The 13,200-nt window shown below is 38.1% G+C and overlaps 1 protein-coding gene across 1 annotated transcript in view; it reads left to right on the top strand.

Moving 5' to 3' along the window:
• ARHGAP42 (Rho GTPase activating protein 42) overlaps positions 1-13,200 on the top strand; it is a 167,928-nt gene that overhangs the window by 85,389 nt on the left and 69,339 nt on the right. Inside the window, exon 4 of the mRNA XM_069808326.1 lies at positions 4,639-4,710. Within this exon, the coding sequence (XP_069664427.1) occupies positions 4,639-4,710 (72 nt within the window). The remainder of the gene's footprint in view (positions 1-4,638; positions 4,711-13,200) is intronic.

Below are 13,200 nucleotides of genomic sequence, written 5' to 3'. Positions count from 1 at the left end.
CATTCAGAATTTGTGAGTCATTCAGTATTTCAGGGAAATGAGTTTTATTTACCATATGCAGGTGTGATAATTCCATGTTGCAGGGAAAAGTACTCGCAACAGATATGGAACAAAAAATGTCTTTCTTAGATACAATATATAAAACAAAAGTTTTTCATAGTTAAAGCATTTTACTAAAATGCAGATAAGCTTGATTATATTCCTAATTCTGTCACTGCAAAAGTGTCTCACTTGATATTGTTGCTGTCATCTTCTGGCAATTGGGAATCCTGTTAACTTAATTCTCTCTGTGACTTACCTAGTCCTTAGCCCTACAAATAAAAATATAAAGCTCAAAAGGTGTTAACTGTTCTTGTTACTGCAATTCAACATTGTAGATTGCCAGGTGAAGCTCAAAGCTTTTAAAGTGCTTCATGGCTTAAAATTTATGTGTCTATATTGTTAGTATTTAATAATGAATAAGCAGCTGCATCAATATTTTAGTTAAATTTCTGTTTATATCCCCTGGTCTTACCTAAGTAAAATAAGTTGAAGAAGAATGATGCATGTACAGTCTGCATATCATACACTATCCCAAATTCAGGGTTAGATAACTAATTAGAGAACTGATTCAAAAAATTAACATTGACTTAAATTTAAGAAAATCTAAAAATGGAAATGTTCAGATATGTTTGCAAAAATTTTATTCTTCCCTTTCTAACATAGTGTAATAATTACTTATCTCATAAGGTTATGTTAGTTGATGTTGAATTTTTTTCTTCATTCTACTGATGAATGAAACTTTCAGTAAAAAAGAAAAGTTTAAAAATTGCTAGTCAAAAATGTCTCCCAAGTATAGATGTGGAGTTTCTCTGTGGGGTGCCAAACCCACAGTTTAATCTCTTTATTGGTACATTGATTTAATTTCACAACTAACTTCTGGAAGGAAGGAGGGTGGGTTGGAAAGGTAGAAGATCATGAATCAGAAAAGACAGCTTAAGGTGCTTTACCATGTTGGCTCAAAGGCTGTCACAGCTTACTGAATTGTTGCAGTTATGCAAACAGAGAATGACCTCATAACTTGTCAAAGCTGACTTAGAAAAAGTATTTTCAATTTTTAAATGTTTCTTTTTAAAGTATTTTTTACAAATTCAGTGTGATTTTGGTGGTACTTATTTTAATGGTATTTTTGTCAGTAATGCTAAATAGAGAGAGTTATACATACCAAAGTTAAAAAGTTGATTAAGTTCTTTAGAAAAATGTGTTTCTTTTTTACTAGATCTAATATAGGTCTCTCAATTGTCAAAGTAATATTTTCCTATTATGTCTGCCTAATACTTGTCTAGCATTTTAATTTAAAAAAGACTGATGAGCTTGACACTAAGTTAAAACTGCGTGATTCCTTTTTTTTTTTTCCTTCATTCTCTTTGTGGAGGAAGACCAGTGCTTTTGCCAAACAAGAGGAATAATCACATTATTTGATTGACTGCCACATATTAGCCATGCTGGGAGCTGGAACTGTGTAGCATTCAATAACTATTGGATCAAAAGAAGTATAACTTCTGTAAAGGTGTGACTAATCTGAATAAGATTTTAAGGATAAGATCTGTATTTTAAACACAACATGGATTTCTGAAGTTGCTATTTACAGAAACTGTTACAGTCTTTTTGATATTGTTTGCCTGTTCCAAGTGTCTATGATTTCAGCCTAGCACAATAACTGAGCAGGAGAGGGATTATCATCTTGGCAGGAAGAAATGTACTCTATTAGGACCACACAGTGAAAATTTCAGATTATCTAAAGCAATCAGATTTCTACAGAAATGGTTGTGGGAGGATTAGATTCCTACTTTGGGGGGAAGGGGGGAGCTGTATGCCAATTTGTAACCATTAACAAGGACGCTGTAATTGCGGTGATAGGAAGCAGGAATGAAAGGAAAGGAATAAATGCATATGTGAGGCAAAAATTCTTATTTCTCTATAATTTTCAGTTTCCAAAAGCTAGGCACAACCTGGTGGAAATCGACAGGAGTCTTTTCACAGCAGAGCATTCTGTGTCTTTTAATACTGGCTGTTGAAATGTGTCTGCCGGGATTCCCTCTGGTACTTTGCTGGCATGTTCTCCCTCCCCAAAGCCAATACCAATTACTCGCCTAGCTCCTAATTTTGCTGGGAGGTGAATTGCCACATCAGTAGATCTTCTTGTCAGTAGAAGATTTCAGTCCAGGGATGAGCTTGCAGCATGTTCTGTTGTTGTGGCTCAGCAGATCTATTCAGAGGCACAGACCCTGTCTAGATGAAGTACGTGACATCTTTTAATTAGCCTTCAGATACGCACTGTCCATTCCTAGTTGCATATGTAACTGTGGGAGTGAATAACATTGTGCTTCAGCCCAGCAAAGCCACTTACTTCCCATATGACTCCTCTCAGTGCCATATGCTTCCTATGAATATGTTCGTACACAGTGTTTGAAGCAGGGTTCTTTTTTTCCAAGATATTTCGTTTGCTTTGCAGCAACGGAGTGAGATGGGTAGCTAGTTGAGTTTCAGTCACTTTAAGGCTGTCAAGGGCAATATGAAGTGAGGTCTCCTGGTGTGGCGTGGAGGCTGCCTAAAAACATGATAGCGTTGAGTGAAGGTAAAAGCCATATTTAGCTCCACATGGAGTTAGTTTCACTGGCAACAGCTAGTAACAGGACTAGCAACAACTGCTGGTATCAGTAGTAACTACTTCAATAATAAGAAAGTCTCTTTTAATTGAACTGTGAGGTATTTAGTATATTGATGCTGTATATAGCAATGAATCTAAAAGGCAGAGATAGAACTTGCTTTTGTACAGGAAAGAAAAGATGCATCCACACTTCTGTACCAGTGAGTCCAGCAAGCCTTTGTGATTCTGTATGTGCCAAAAGCCGTGTACATGCTCTGGGAGCTATGAAAACTTCCACCTACTGCTTCCAGGTGTACGCACTGCAATTCTGCCTGACTGTGGGCAAGTCATTTCACAGTTTTGCACCCCTGTTAATTTTAATCTGCCTTCCTTGGTGATCCTTGGGATAGAGATTATCTTTTGTTAAGTGCATGCATTTTGCCTTGTAGAAAGTGTTGAGTCTTAGTTAGATTGCTAGATGTTGCCTAAGAATCTATATATTTGGGGGGGAATGTCAACCTGGAGAAAAACATAGCTTTGTAATCTGTTCCAGTCGAACTGATGGAGGATGTTGAATGCAGTGAAAGCTCAGTGAATGCAGTGAAAAAGCTCCTCCTCATCATCTCTGCCTGATTTTTATTTTTAAATGTAACACATTTTGATCACTGCATGATTGAGCATGCCAAGTGTTGCCTTTGCTGTCTTGGACTTTATTACATTAGAATGTCAAAGAGAGTCTCAATTTTTCCTGAAACTTTGCCCTACTGAGAGATGTGGCGATTCTGTGGTCTTTGGAATTGTAATGTTAGGTTTGGGAGGAAAGAAAATGTGTTTGTGTTTCAATGGGTTTATTCTATATGTTTATTATTACAGCCTTTTGGGAAGTTTTCCTGCTCAACTGACAATGTAACTTATCAATTATTGTTATGGAAGAGTCACAAGAGCTGTATTCATTCTCATTTGGCTTAGGTATATGTTAGCTTTGCCCAGACCTCCAAACCTGCCAAAGCCCAAATGCGGAATGTGATGAGTATGGTAAAGCTGGACTGGTGAGGAGAAAAAAAACTATTCATGCAGAAAAACTAAAATTTCGCCTGTAGTTAGTATAATAGAATATTGTAATGTGTTTTATTATGCTTTATTTCTGATGTGTTGGCAGTTTTTATTTGGTTTTTCTGCCTGTCTCTAAAAGGCACATGGTGAAATCATGCCGCCTTTTTTTGTTGAGTGGCACAATGGCATGGCTGGCATTTGTATGCGTGCATGTGTGTTTCCAGCCCAAATGACTAGGGACCACTTCAGGTGGTGTCTGCAGGGAATGGTCTTCAGAGAGGGGTTCCCAGGACTGGTTTTACACTAAATAAACAGAGGCCATGAGGGGAAAACTGATTCATTAGGAACACTGGTTTAGGTTAAAGTGATAAAAATAGCTCCAGGACATCTTAAATTAGTTTAAAAACTAGAAAAGTGAAGGAATCCAATCTAGTTTTGTATTTTGTAAATTGTCCACTTTTCTGTCTAGAGTTCTCTGCCTATTCTCCTCTGTTCCGTATAACTAGGTATATAATCCAAAGAGATAGGTGAAAAGATTCAGCTGTCAAAGGTTGATATTCTGTAAACACAGGCTTTTTTAGGCAGTGCTACTATGTTTTTCTTCTCTGTTCTGCCAAAACATGTTCCTGGAAGTTTTTGTTTTCAATTCTGGTTTTAGGAAAGATGGAAGAAATGGAGTAAAATACCAGAAAACTCTTCTATATATTGCAGATAAACTTACTATGTCATTTGTTACAGTTGCTTTAGTTATTCATGGAAGTCTTCCATAATAGACTAGTGAACATGTGTGTTGTATGTTTTATTTAAAGAAGACATAATTATTTGACTCCCATATGCTCTTACCAGAATGTTACAGACATGAATTTTTCAGTCTTGTACACTGACAGAGTTACAATGACTCTAATTTCTGCAAATACTCTGTATTAAAAAGATATGCTGTATGTTTAACTTTGCAGATCCAGAATGCTAATGATGTGCTAATAGCACCGCTGGAGAAGTTTCGTAAAGAGCAAATAGGAGCAGCAAAAGTAAGTAGCTGTGGAAACAGTTCTTTTTCATTTCATGTTTATTTGAGTTTATCAGTGTATTTTGAAGGCTGGACTGAAAACAGGCATTTTGTATTCAGACATACTTGATGCCATCCTCGTTAATGTGTTAGTAAATTATAATTCTTTGCTTCAAAGAAGGAGATGATTTAGAAATGGAGTTTAAAGACTGATTATATGCATAGGGTACAGCTCTTGCTACTGTTGCACATTCTTACCATCTGGTGTTGTGTTCATCTTCTGATGTCTGCATTTATGTTATGTTGCGTCTTGGGTTAACCCAGAACCACAAAGAGGGTTCACACAGCTGCTATGGGTGCAATGGCCCTCAAGTGGCTATTGTATAAAGACCGAAAGAAGTCAGTGTGCTTTAGGCATACTCTGTCTCCATCTCTTCTTTCCCGCTCCACTTTACATGGCTGATGCAATGCAGTGATTCATACTCAGTTTGCCATAGTATTCATCTTCATATTGCCCAGAGATTTTCCCATGGTGGAAGTGCTCCAGTTGGTGATTTAAGCCAGTTCTTTGGTGTTAAGTGTTACATCTGTGTTAGAGGAACAGTACAGGTTGTCTATAGCAGGGTTCAGTAGTCAGCCCAGGAAATCAGATATATTGGGGAAAAAGGTGTTGGAATGAACTGTTAGTCTAGAAGAGCTATTTTCCGTCTGATCTTGGAGTCTTAAGTGGTTATCAGTGACTGCTTTGATCACAATCTCGGAGAGATGGATAAAGGCTGTGGTAGTCAATTAGAAGTATGGTTAGCAACAGTTCCTTCTGTCTACATAAATATGCTAATTCTGAAGCATTTTGCATCTTGTATTAGCGCTCATAAAATTTTCTGGGAAATTTTCCAATTGTAAGGTTAAACGGGTACATGAAACATCTCTGATGTTGTAGCTGAGGTTGCGCTTGTGCTCAACCAACCTCAGAACAGAGCTATTGGAAAGAGAGACTGAAGTTTTATGCTTTTTATAGTGCTATTGTGAATGTGTAGCAAACAGATGAGACTGCTTCCGCACAGGAACTGAGTAAATGTTTGAGAAGAATTTTTACTGTGAACTTGAGGTTAGATTTTTCTGAAGTAGATGTTCTTTACCCTCTTACTTGATATGTTTTTGTGTACAACTGCATTCTTCTCTTGTCCCACCCCTATGCTGCTGTGAGATGCAGGGCTGGGAGTTTATTTACCGTGCTGCACAAATCGGAATTTAATCCCAGCACAAAATTATTTTTAGTTTTCAATAGGTTTTAGTTGCATTGTTCAGGTCTTTTTGTGTTACCATTTCATTTCATATTGCTGTTGTTTAAGGGATGTCATTCTCTTCAGAGGGCCCTGTCTGAAAGCGTAACACGCTGTACCATTGACTATCCTGGTACATCAGAGAGATGATCCACAAGCAGTTCACAGAGCTCTCTGCACAACTGTATAAGACACTCATGTCTCCTTTGAATATATTACTCAGTATGACTCCTTTGTTTTTTTGAATCAGCAAGTATTTAACATTAAATAAAGGACACTATAGGACAGGTTGAGTCCTCTCTGTTCAGTATATCATAACAGCTGATTTCTTTTCCATATCCCTTCCAGATAAAATATGGGCATTTGCCCATCTTATATAATTTGTGGTAACAGTGATCATTTTGACTTGTCTGTGGTCACACAAGAGTGTACTGAATGAGTTCAGAAGAGAGCCTGTCTCGGCTAAGTCTTATTCCAGTGTCTAATGCACTTATTATGCAGTGCTATGTGAGTTTTGGGCAGTCCAGGGTACTGGCTTGACACATTGATACCATATAGAGAGTTCTCCCAGCTCATTGTTTTATAAAATGTCAAATTGTGATGGGTTGACCCTGGCTGGATGCCAGGTGCCCACCAAAGCCGTTCTATCACTCCCCCTCCTCAGCTGGACAGGGGAGAGAAAAATATAACAAAAAGCTTGCGGGTCGAGATAAGGACAGGAGAGATCATTCACTAATTACCATCACGGGCAAAACAGACTCAGCTTAGGGAAAATTAGCTCACTTTTTATTACAAATCAGCCAGAGTAAGGTAAATGACAAATAAAACGAAATCTCAGAACACCTTCCCTCCACCCCTCCCTTCTTCCCGGGCACAACTTCACTCCCAAATTTCTCCACCAAGCCCCCCCAGCGGCACAAGGGGGACAGGGATGGGGTTTACGGTCATCACATGTTATTTTCTGCCGCTTCACCTCCTCAGGGCGAGGGCTCATCACACTCTTCCCCTGCTCCAACGTGGGGTCCCACCCACGGGAGACAGTCCTCCACGAACTTTCTCCAACGTGGGCCATTCCCACGGGCTGCAGTTCTTCATGAACTGCTCCAGCATGGGTCCTTTCCACGGTGTGCAGTCCTTCAGGCACAGACTGCTCCAGCGTGGGTCCCCCATGGGGTCACAAGTCCTGCCAGAAAACCTGCTCCGTGGGCTCCTCTCTCCACAGATCCGCAGGTCCTGCCAGGAGCCTGCTCCAGCGCGGGCTTCCCACGGGGTCACAGCCTCCTTCGGGAACCCACCTGCTCCGGCGTGGGGTCCTCCCCGGGCTGCAGGTGGAGATCTGCTCCCCCGTGGACCTCCCTGGACTGCAGGGGGACAGCCTGCCTCACCAGGGTCTTCACCACGGGCTGCAGGGGAATCTTCGCTCCGGCGCCTGGAGCATCTCCTCCCCCTCCTTCTGCACTGACCTTGGTGTCCGCAGGCTTGTTTCTCTTACATGTTCTCACTCCTCTCTCCGGTGGCTGTTTTCTTCCCGTCCCAACTTTTTTTTCCTTCTTAAAAATGTTATCACAGAGGCGTTACCACTATCACTGATTGGCTCGGCCTTGGCCAGCGGCGGGTCCGTCTTAGAGCCGGCTGGTGTGGGCTCGCTCTCTCTCGAACACAGGGGAAGCTTCCAGAAGCTTCTTACAGGAGCCACCCCTGTAACCCCCCTCGCTACCAAAACCTTGCCACATAAAACCAATACACAAATAAACTTGTCTTTTCTTGCACTGCTCATGGAGTTCAACTGTCAAGCTCAAAAATGAGAGATTCAGACCTCCTGTGTAACCCAGATTGTGAAACAAACATTCTCTCTGAATTGATTTTTATCAGCAGAAGCAACTACAGTTGGCCTTTAACTAAATGGGATCAACATAAAGAAGTGAGAGATTAATTACATTTAATACTGTTTTTCTAGTAATTACAAAATAGCAACGTGATCTAGGAATTATGAGACCAGTATGAAATAGAGTAGAAATCTGGGCTTTCTGAAACTCATTGTTAGTAAAGTAGAGAACATGGTCAGATCGCTTACCTCCACTTCTGTTCACTGGGCTCAGTCCTTGAGCATTTATGAACTCTTGCAAATATGGGATGAGTTGAGCTTGCTAGTTATTTATCTGCCATTAATGAAGGTTTTCACAGAGATTATTAGATAGTTGTGTTATCAATATACATAATAGGAAATTATATTAGGTACTACTGTCGGATTTTGGTGATGGGAAAATTATGAGAGAGAGTGCTTAAAAGCATTTACTGGGCTTTTTTCTTTCTTTTCTAAAACACCAGATAAAATTCAGCTGGAGGTAAAAACAAGCAATGCACCCCACTGCGCCACTACACACACGCAGGAAAAAACAAACAAACAAAAAAAACCCCACAAAAACAAAACAACAGAAAATGTTAGAAAGTAATGATAGTTTTCACTATCACAATCACCATTTTATTTTAATAATAAGTAACTCTGCAAGACTTTTACTACCATGATGAACTATGTAGGACTATCCTATTGTGTTTCATACAGAGAATGAGAATATTTTATTTTTCCTTCAAAACTACATCAAGTTTAAGCAAAAAATATGATCACAGAAATCAAAGAGAATATGGAGGATAAAATATATCCTGTTGATGTTACAAAGCTGTATTTCAAATACGAGGACAGCATAAACCCAGAGTGCAGAGTTCAAGTGTTTTTGGAACGTCACAAGAATAACATTAAAGACCAACTCTTCACATGCACTTCAAAAACCTGAAGGTACCCAACAAATTTGAGAAACATTCCTCATAAAACATTAGTGTTTGTAATCAAACCAGCAATACACAAATCTACATCACTTGCTCTTCTCAATTTATACTACTCGCTCTTCTGTTTTTATTGCACATATTTCAGTTCTTCCTTTTCTGTACACACTCAGTTTAAATAAAGTTGAGTTCTCTCCAGAGACTACACAAACCTAGCTTTGCATTGGATAGCCTGTTGATTTACTCCATCTGAGTTTAAAAAAAATGACCTCTGCAATTATTGTAGAAAAGCGAGCAAAAGCCGGGTGAGGTAACTGGGAAAAGATTTCAGGCACGAAGCATTTTGCCTTATTTGGTAAATGTGGTTTGCAAGTCCCCAGCTGGTAACTTTGGTGAGATCATTATGTGATGTGTTATGTACAATAAGGCCAAACTTTCATGTTTCTTTTTATCCATTGAGTACAGTATTTAGCAATATTTGTTCCAATGTTCGTTGACATTTAGTACAACTTAAATCAGATCAAAGACAACAGAAGCAATTTTGTTTTTAAGACTTAAAAGGAGAGTTTTGTTTCCTCCTTACAATTCCATCTGTTTGTTTCATAAAATTATTTATTTTGGCCAGGAGGATTATTTTTTATTATTATTTACTCTCATTCATTCATTAGAAGCTGTGAATTCCTTTCTACTTGGGAAACAAAACCATGTTCACTGCTGGGATTAATTTTCCTGCATCTATGTTCACATCTATACTCACATGATGTAGGCATGCAGGAGCTGGCACGCTCTCTCTGTGTTATTTGGGTTGTCTGGAAGTTGAGGAGCATAAAACAAGCCCCCAAAGCCCCCATTTTTTGAAGTCTGTCAGGAAGGTGTCAAAGCAGAGTTTTAGATAGGTATCTAAGATCAGTTTGGAATGCCAGAACACCCATTTTGTGAACTGCTTTCCTTGGTATCTAATCAAATTATAGTACTTGTTGTCCTTTAACTGAGAAAAATGAATGACCTTGCTGTAGTAGGTATGGTGGAAGGTGTTTCATTATAAGCAGCATCTGTTACTCAAGGTTTGGTACTTGTGTCCACTCGTTTTGGGAAATTTTAATGTCAGCCTGAACCATAGAGGAGAGGGGGACAGGGGAAGGAAGCAAAAATAGAGGCCAGGCCAGGATAATTGGTGGCCAAATGTTTTGATTTAAAATGCAACACAGTTTTCCCCAAAATGGTTGCTACCAGAGTTATCTGATGTCTTTTTTGATAAGATAACTTAATCTGTAGGCAAGGAAATGCAGCGGATCAAACCTATTTCTATTTCAGCAAGGCCTTTAAAGCACTCTACGTGGGGCATTAAATTTAATTTAGGTGGGGGTTAGTATAAGAAACACTATCTGTCTAAGGAACTGACTAATGGGGAAAGGGCAATGAGTTTTGTTTGTGGGAGAGACTGTCTGGTTAGAGAGATGTTACTAATTAGAAGATCCCAAGGGGCAATTTGAGATAGGTCTGTTGTTTTATTTTCGGTAATGGCCAGGTAAAAAAACCTGGTGGTGCTGACACAGCTTGGAGTTGCTGTAGGTTGGGGGTATTGCCAAGACAGAGGAGGAGGACTGGAGGATAGGGAAGAAAGTGTAAGATGAAATGACTGAGTGTGAGGAACTGAGGCTACTCAGTGGTCGTGACACAGCTGCAAACCAAAAAATCTGCTGTACTGATAAAAAGCTCAAGTGGCAATCTTTAAATATTACAGGCTTTTTAGGGATCTATCACTGGCAGATAGAGAAGTATGAATTTTCTTTAGGTTTTCTTTTACTTACATAAATCCTCGAGTTCTGGATTAAGTTTATGAACAGTGAAACAGTTGTAAATTGCATTTATAAATACTTTAATTCTAAAGTGTTGGTCCTAGATCATTTTTATCTGATAAATAATTCAGAATATGTTGTCTACTCTGATATCTTATTTAAACTAGTATTGACAGATGCAAGAACTAAGAAATTAGGAGACAAAGCTTAAAAAAATACTGGTTTTATAATGGTAAATTTTATTTGTGACAGTTGTAAGAAAAGTTGAAAATTTGAAAACTTCTTCAGATTAAATATTGTTAAAAATATTTGTTATTTCATCTTGATTTTTGCTGTTTCCCTTTGGATATCAGTGTCTGTGTATAGTCTTCTGTGAATTGACCCAGATCCTAAAATTTGGAGTAGCTGGATTGTTGCTGTCTACTTTTCCCTTTGTAATTTGCATTTAATGAAAATGTATAGTGTAAAAATGATTTTTAAAATAGATCAAATGTATTTTCACTTTAAAATATAGTTATTCAAATAAAATTATGGAAATAGGAAGCTGTGAAAGACCTGCATCAATTTGGTAATCTCTATTTTTAAATATTTAAAATATTAAATACTAATTTAACATAACATATTAAATATTATAATGTAATTTAATATAATATATAATTTAAATTATATAATATAATAGAATTTAAATATTAAAGTTTGGGGGTTTGTTGTTTGTTTTTTTTAAGTAGAAAATAATTGTAGTAGTATGGTATGGCTAGCCACTGCTTCTTTTACACTTCTGTATGTGAAATATTTGGGAAGTTTCAAAAACAGTGCTGAAGAGCCCAGTGTGCACACACTTCATCTTTTCAGGCAGTCTTATTTTCTTCTGCAGAAAGCCAAACCATTAAGCCGGGAGATATCTCTGGCTGAGCACCTGGACCCAGAGGTTTTTTGAAGCAGCTAATCTACTTGGGACAGCTCTTGTCATTCTGCAAATGCAGCAAAATTATTTTCTCATTACAGTTTACTTCAATTCAGTAACTGTTTAGTTCAAAGTTGAGAAACTTTTAGGAAGTTAACAGAAAACAAAAAGACAGCAATCCTAAAAGCAGGTTTCACTTCTAGTGTATTCCTTTAAAAAACAAGAGCAAAACTTCAAATCTCATAACTAAAAGATTATGGACACGGTGATTAAAAACTGTCGGTTCAATCTATTAACTGCAGGTGTTTGTTAGTAAACCAGTTAATATTATGTGAAAAGTCTGTTTTGATAAATTCTGTTAAATGCATTCTTTCTGTTAAAAGTTAGTATGATTAACTGGCTGACTGACTAAAACCAGTTTCTGAAGCTGTGTTTTTTCTGCACTCTAATAAAATTCTAATTTGTATCCAAAAGAAAACAGATATAAATTAAGGGTAAGTAAATTAGTCTTCTACAGTAAATAGGAAATGTAATTTACTGTGTTCTGCCATAACATTTAAGAATTAAGGCTCAGAATAAATGTGTTAATTGGTGGAATTGCTTAAGTGAGTATGCAGTGTATTTTGGTTGGCAAAAAAAAACATTTATTTTTTTAAAAATTTAATCTATGGTTAGTAAAACAAACAAAAAAAAACTTAGGTAGCAAGTATCAGCCCTTCTACTAGAAAACAAAAAAAGAGCATAAAAATGCAAGAAAACATGCACTTTTTCTAATTAAATTAAGGTTTTTTTCTTGCTAGCCCACTGTAATCTGTGTCACAGGAAGGGTTCAGGAAGGTTGCATCCTGACCCCACACAGCTGCTAGAATCCTGCTGGACTCCTGAGCCATGATTAAAAGTATAAGCAAGGACATTCACTTCCAAACTTAGTTTCCAGTTCACAGGGGAACTGAACTTCTCTTTGAGTGCTTCGAGGCACAGAGGATTTGGCAAATAATCTCAATTAAAAAAAACCCAAAACGTGCTTTTCTCAGTCTCAGTAGGATACAGTAGCTCTACTCATCCATTATGTCCTTTCTAGCCTTGCTCTCGGCCACAGCATGGAGAGGACTATGTTCCACACCTGAAAAACAGGTCTCAAGGTTGTTGATGAGACTCTTCAAGAATCTCAAGAAGAATTTAAGAGAAATATAGGAAGTGGCCAATTGCCTGTGGAACAGAGCAGGACCGGACTTGGAGAAAGCAGAGAGTTCAGTGTTCTGCTGTCCCCCCATGCTCAAAATAAGACTCCACCCTGAATTTTGGCATCCTTTATCAAACCAAATTCATCATGTTTTCAGAAAGGCAGCTGCATTCTTTTACCCTACAGGGATTCCTTCAGAGTTGTGCTCATGGATGTTGCATAGTACCACAGCTGTACCAAACAATTAACGCTTAAATCATGAGGGTTTTTACATGAGTATAAGTTAATCTTATTCTGTTATGTGTTGGGGTTTTCTTCAGCAGTCTGGGGAAAATGAAAATCTCTTTCTCCATTGCTTCCTTTACTTCAGTGGTGTATTTCAGATAACAGCATAAAAATAAATCTATTATGTTTGGGCATTACTCAAAATGCTGTTGAGTCTATGGGTCTTTATGCCACACCTATGGCAGAGTTGCATTTTCTGTTCTAAATAGAAAGTAATTTGATTGGGACACTTGGCTGTATTGCCATAGGTTTCCTTTTGTCCAGTATCTTCTTGTAT

This window comes from Haliaeetus albicilla, chromosome 20 (assembly GCF_947461875.1).
Source record: "Haliaeetus albicilla chromosome 20, bHalAlb1.1, whole genome shotgun sequence".
Classification (NCBI taxonomy): domain Eukaryota; kingdom Metazoa; phylum Chordata; class Aves; order Accipitriformes; family Accipitridae; genus Haliaeetus; species Haliaeetus albicilla.
Note: the sequence above shows the minus strand (reverse complement) of the source record. Positions and strands in the feature narration are given on the sequence as shown.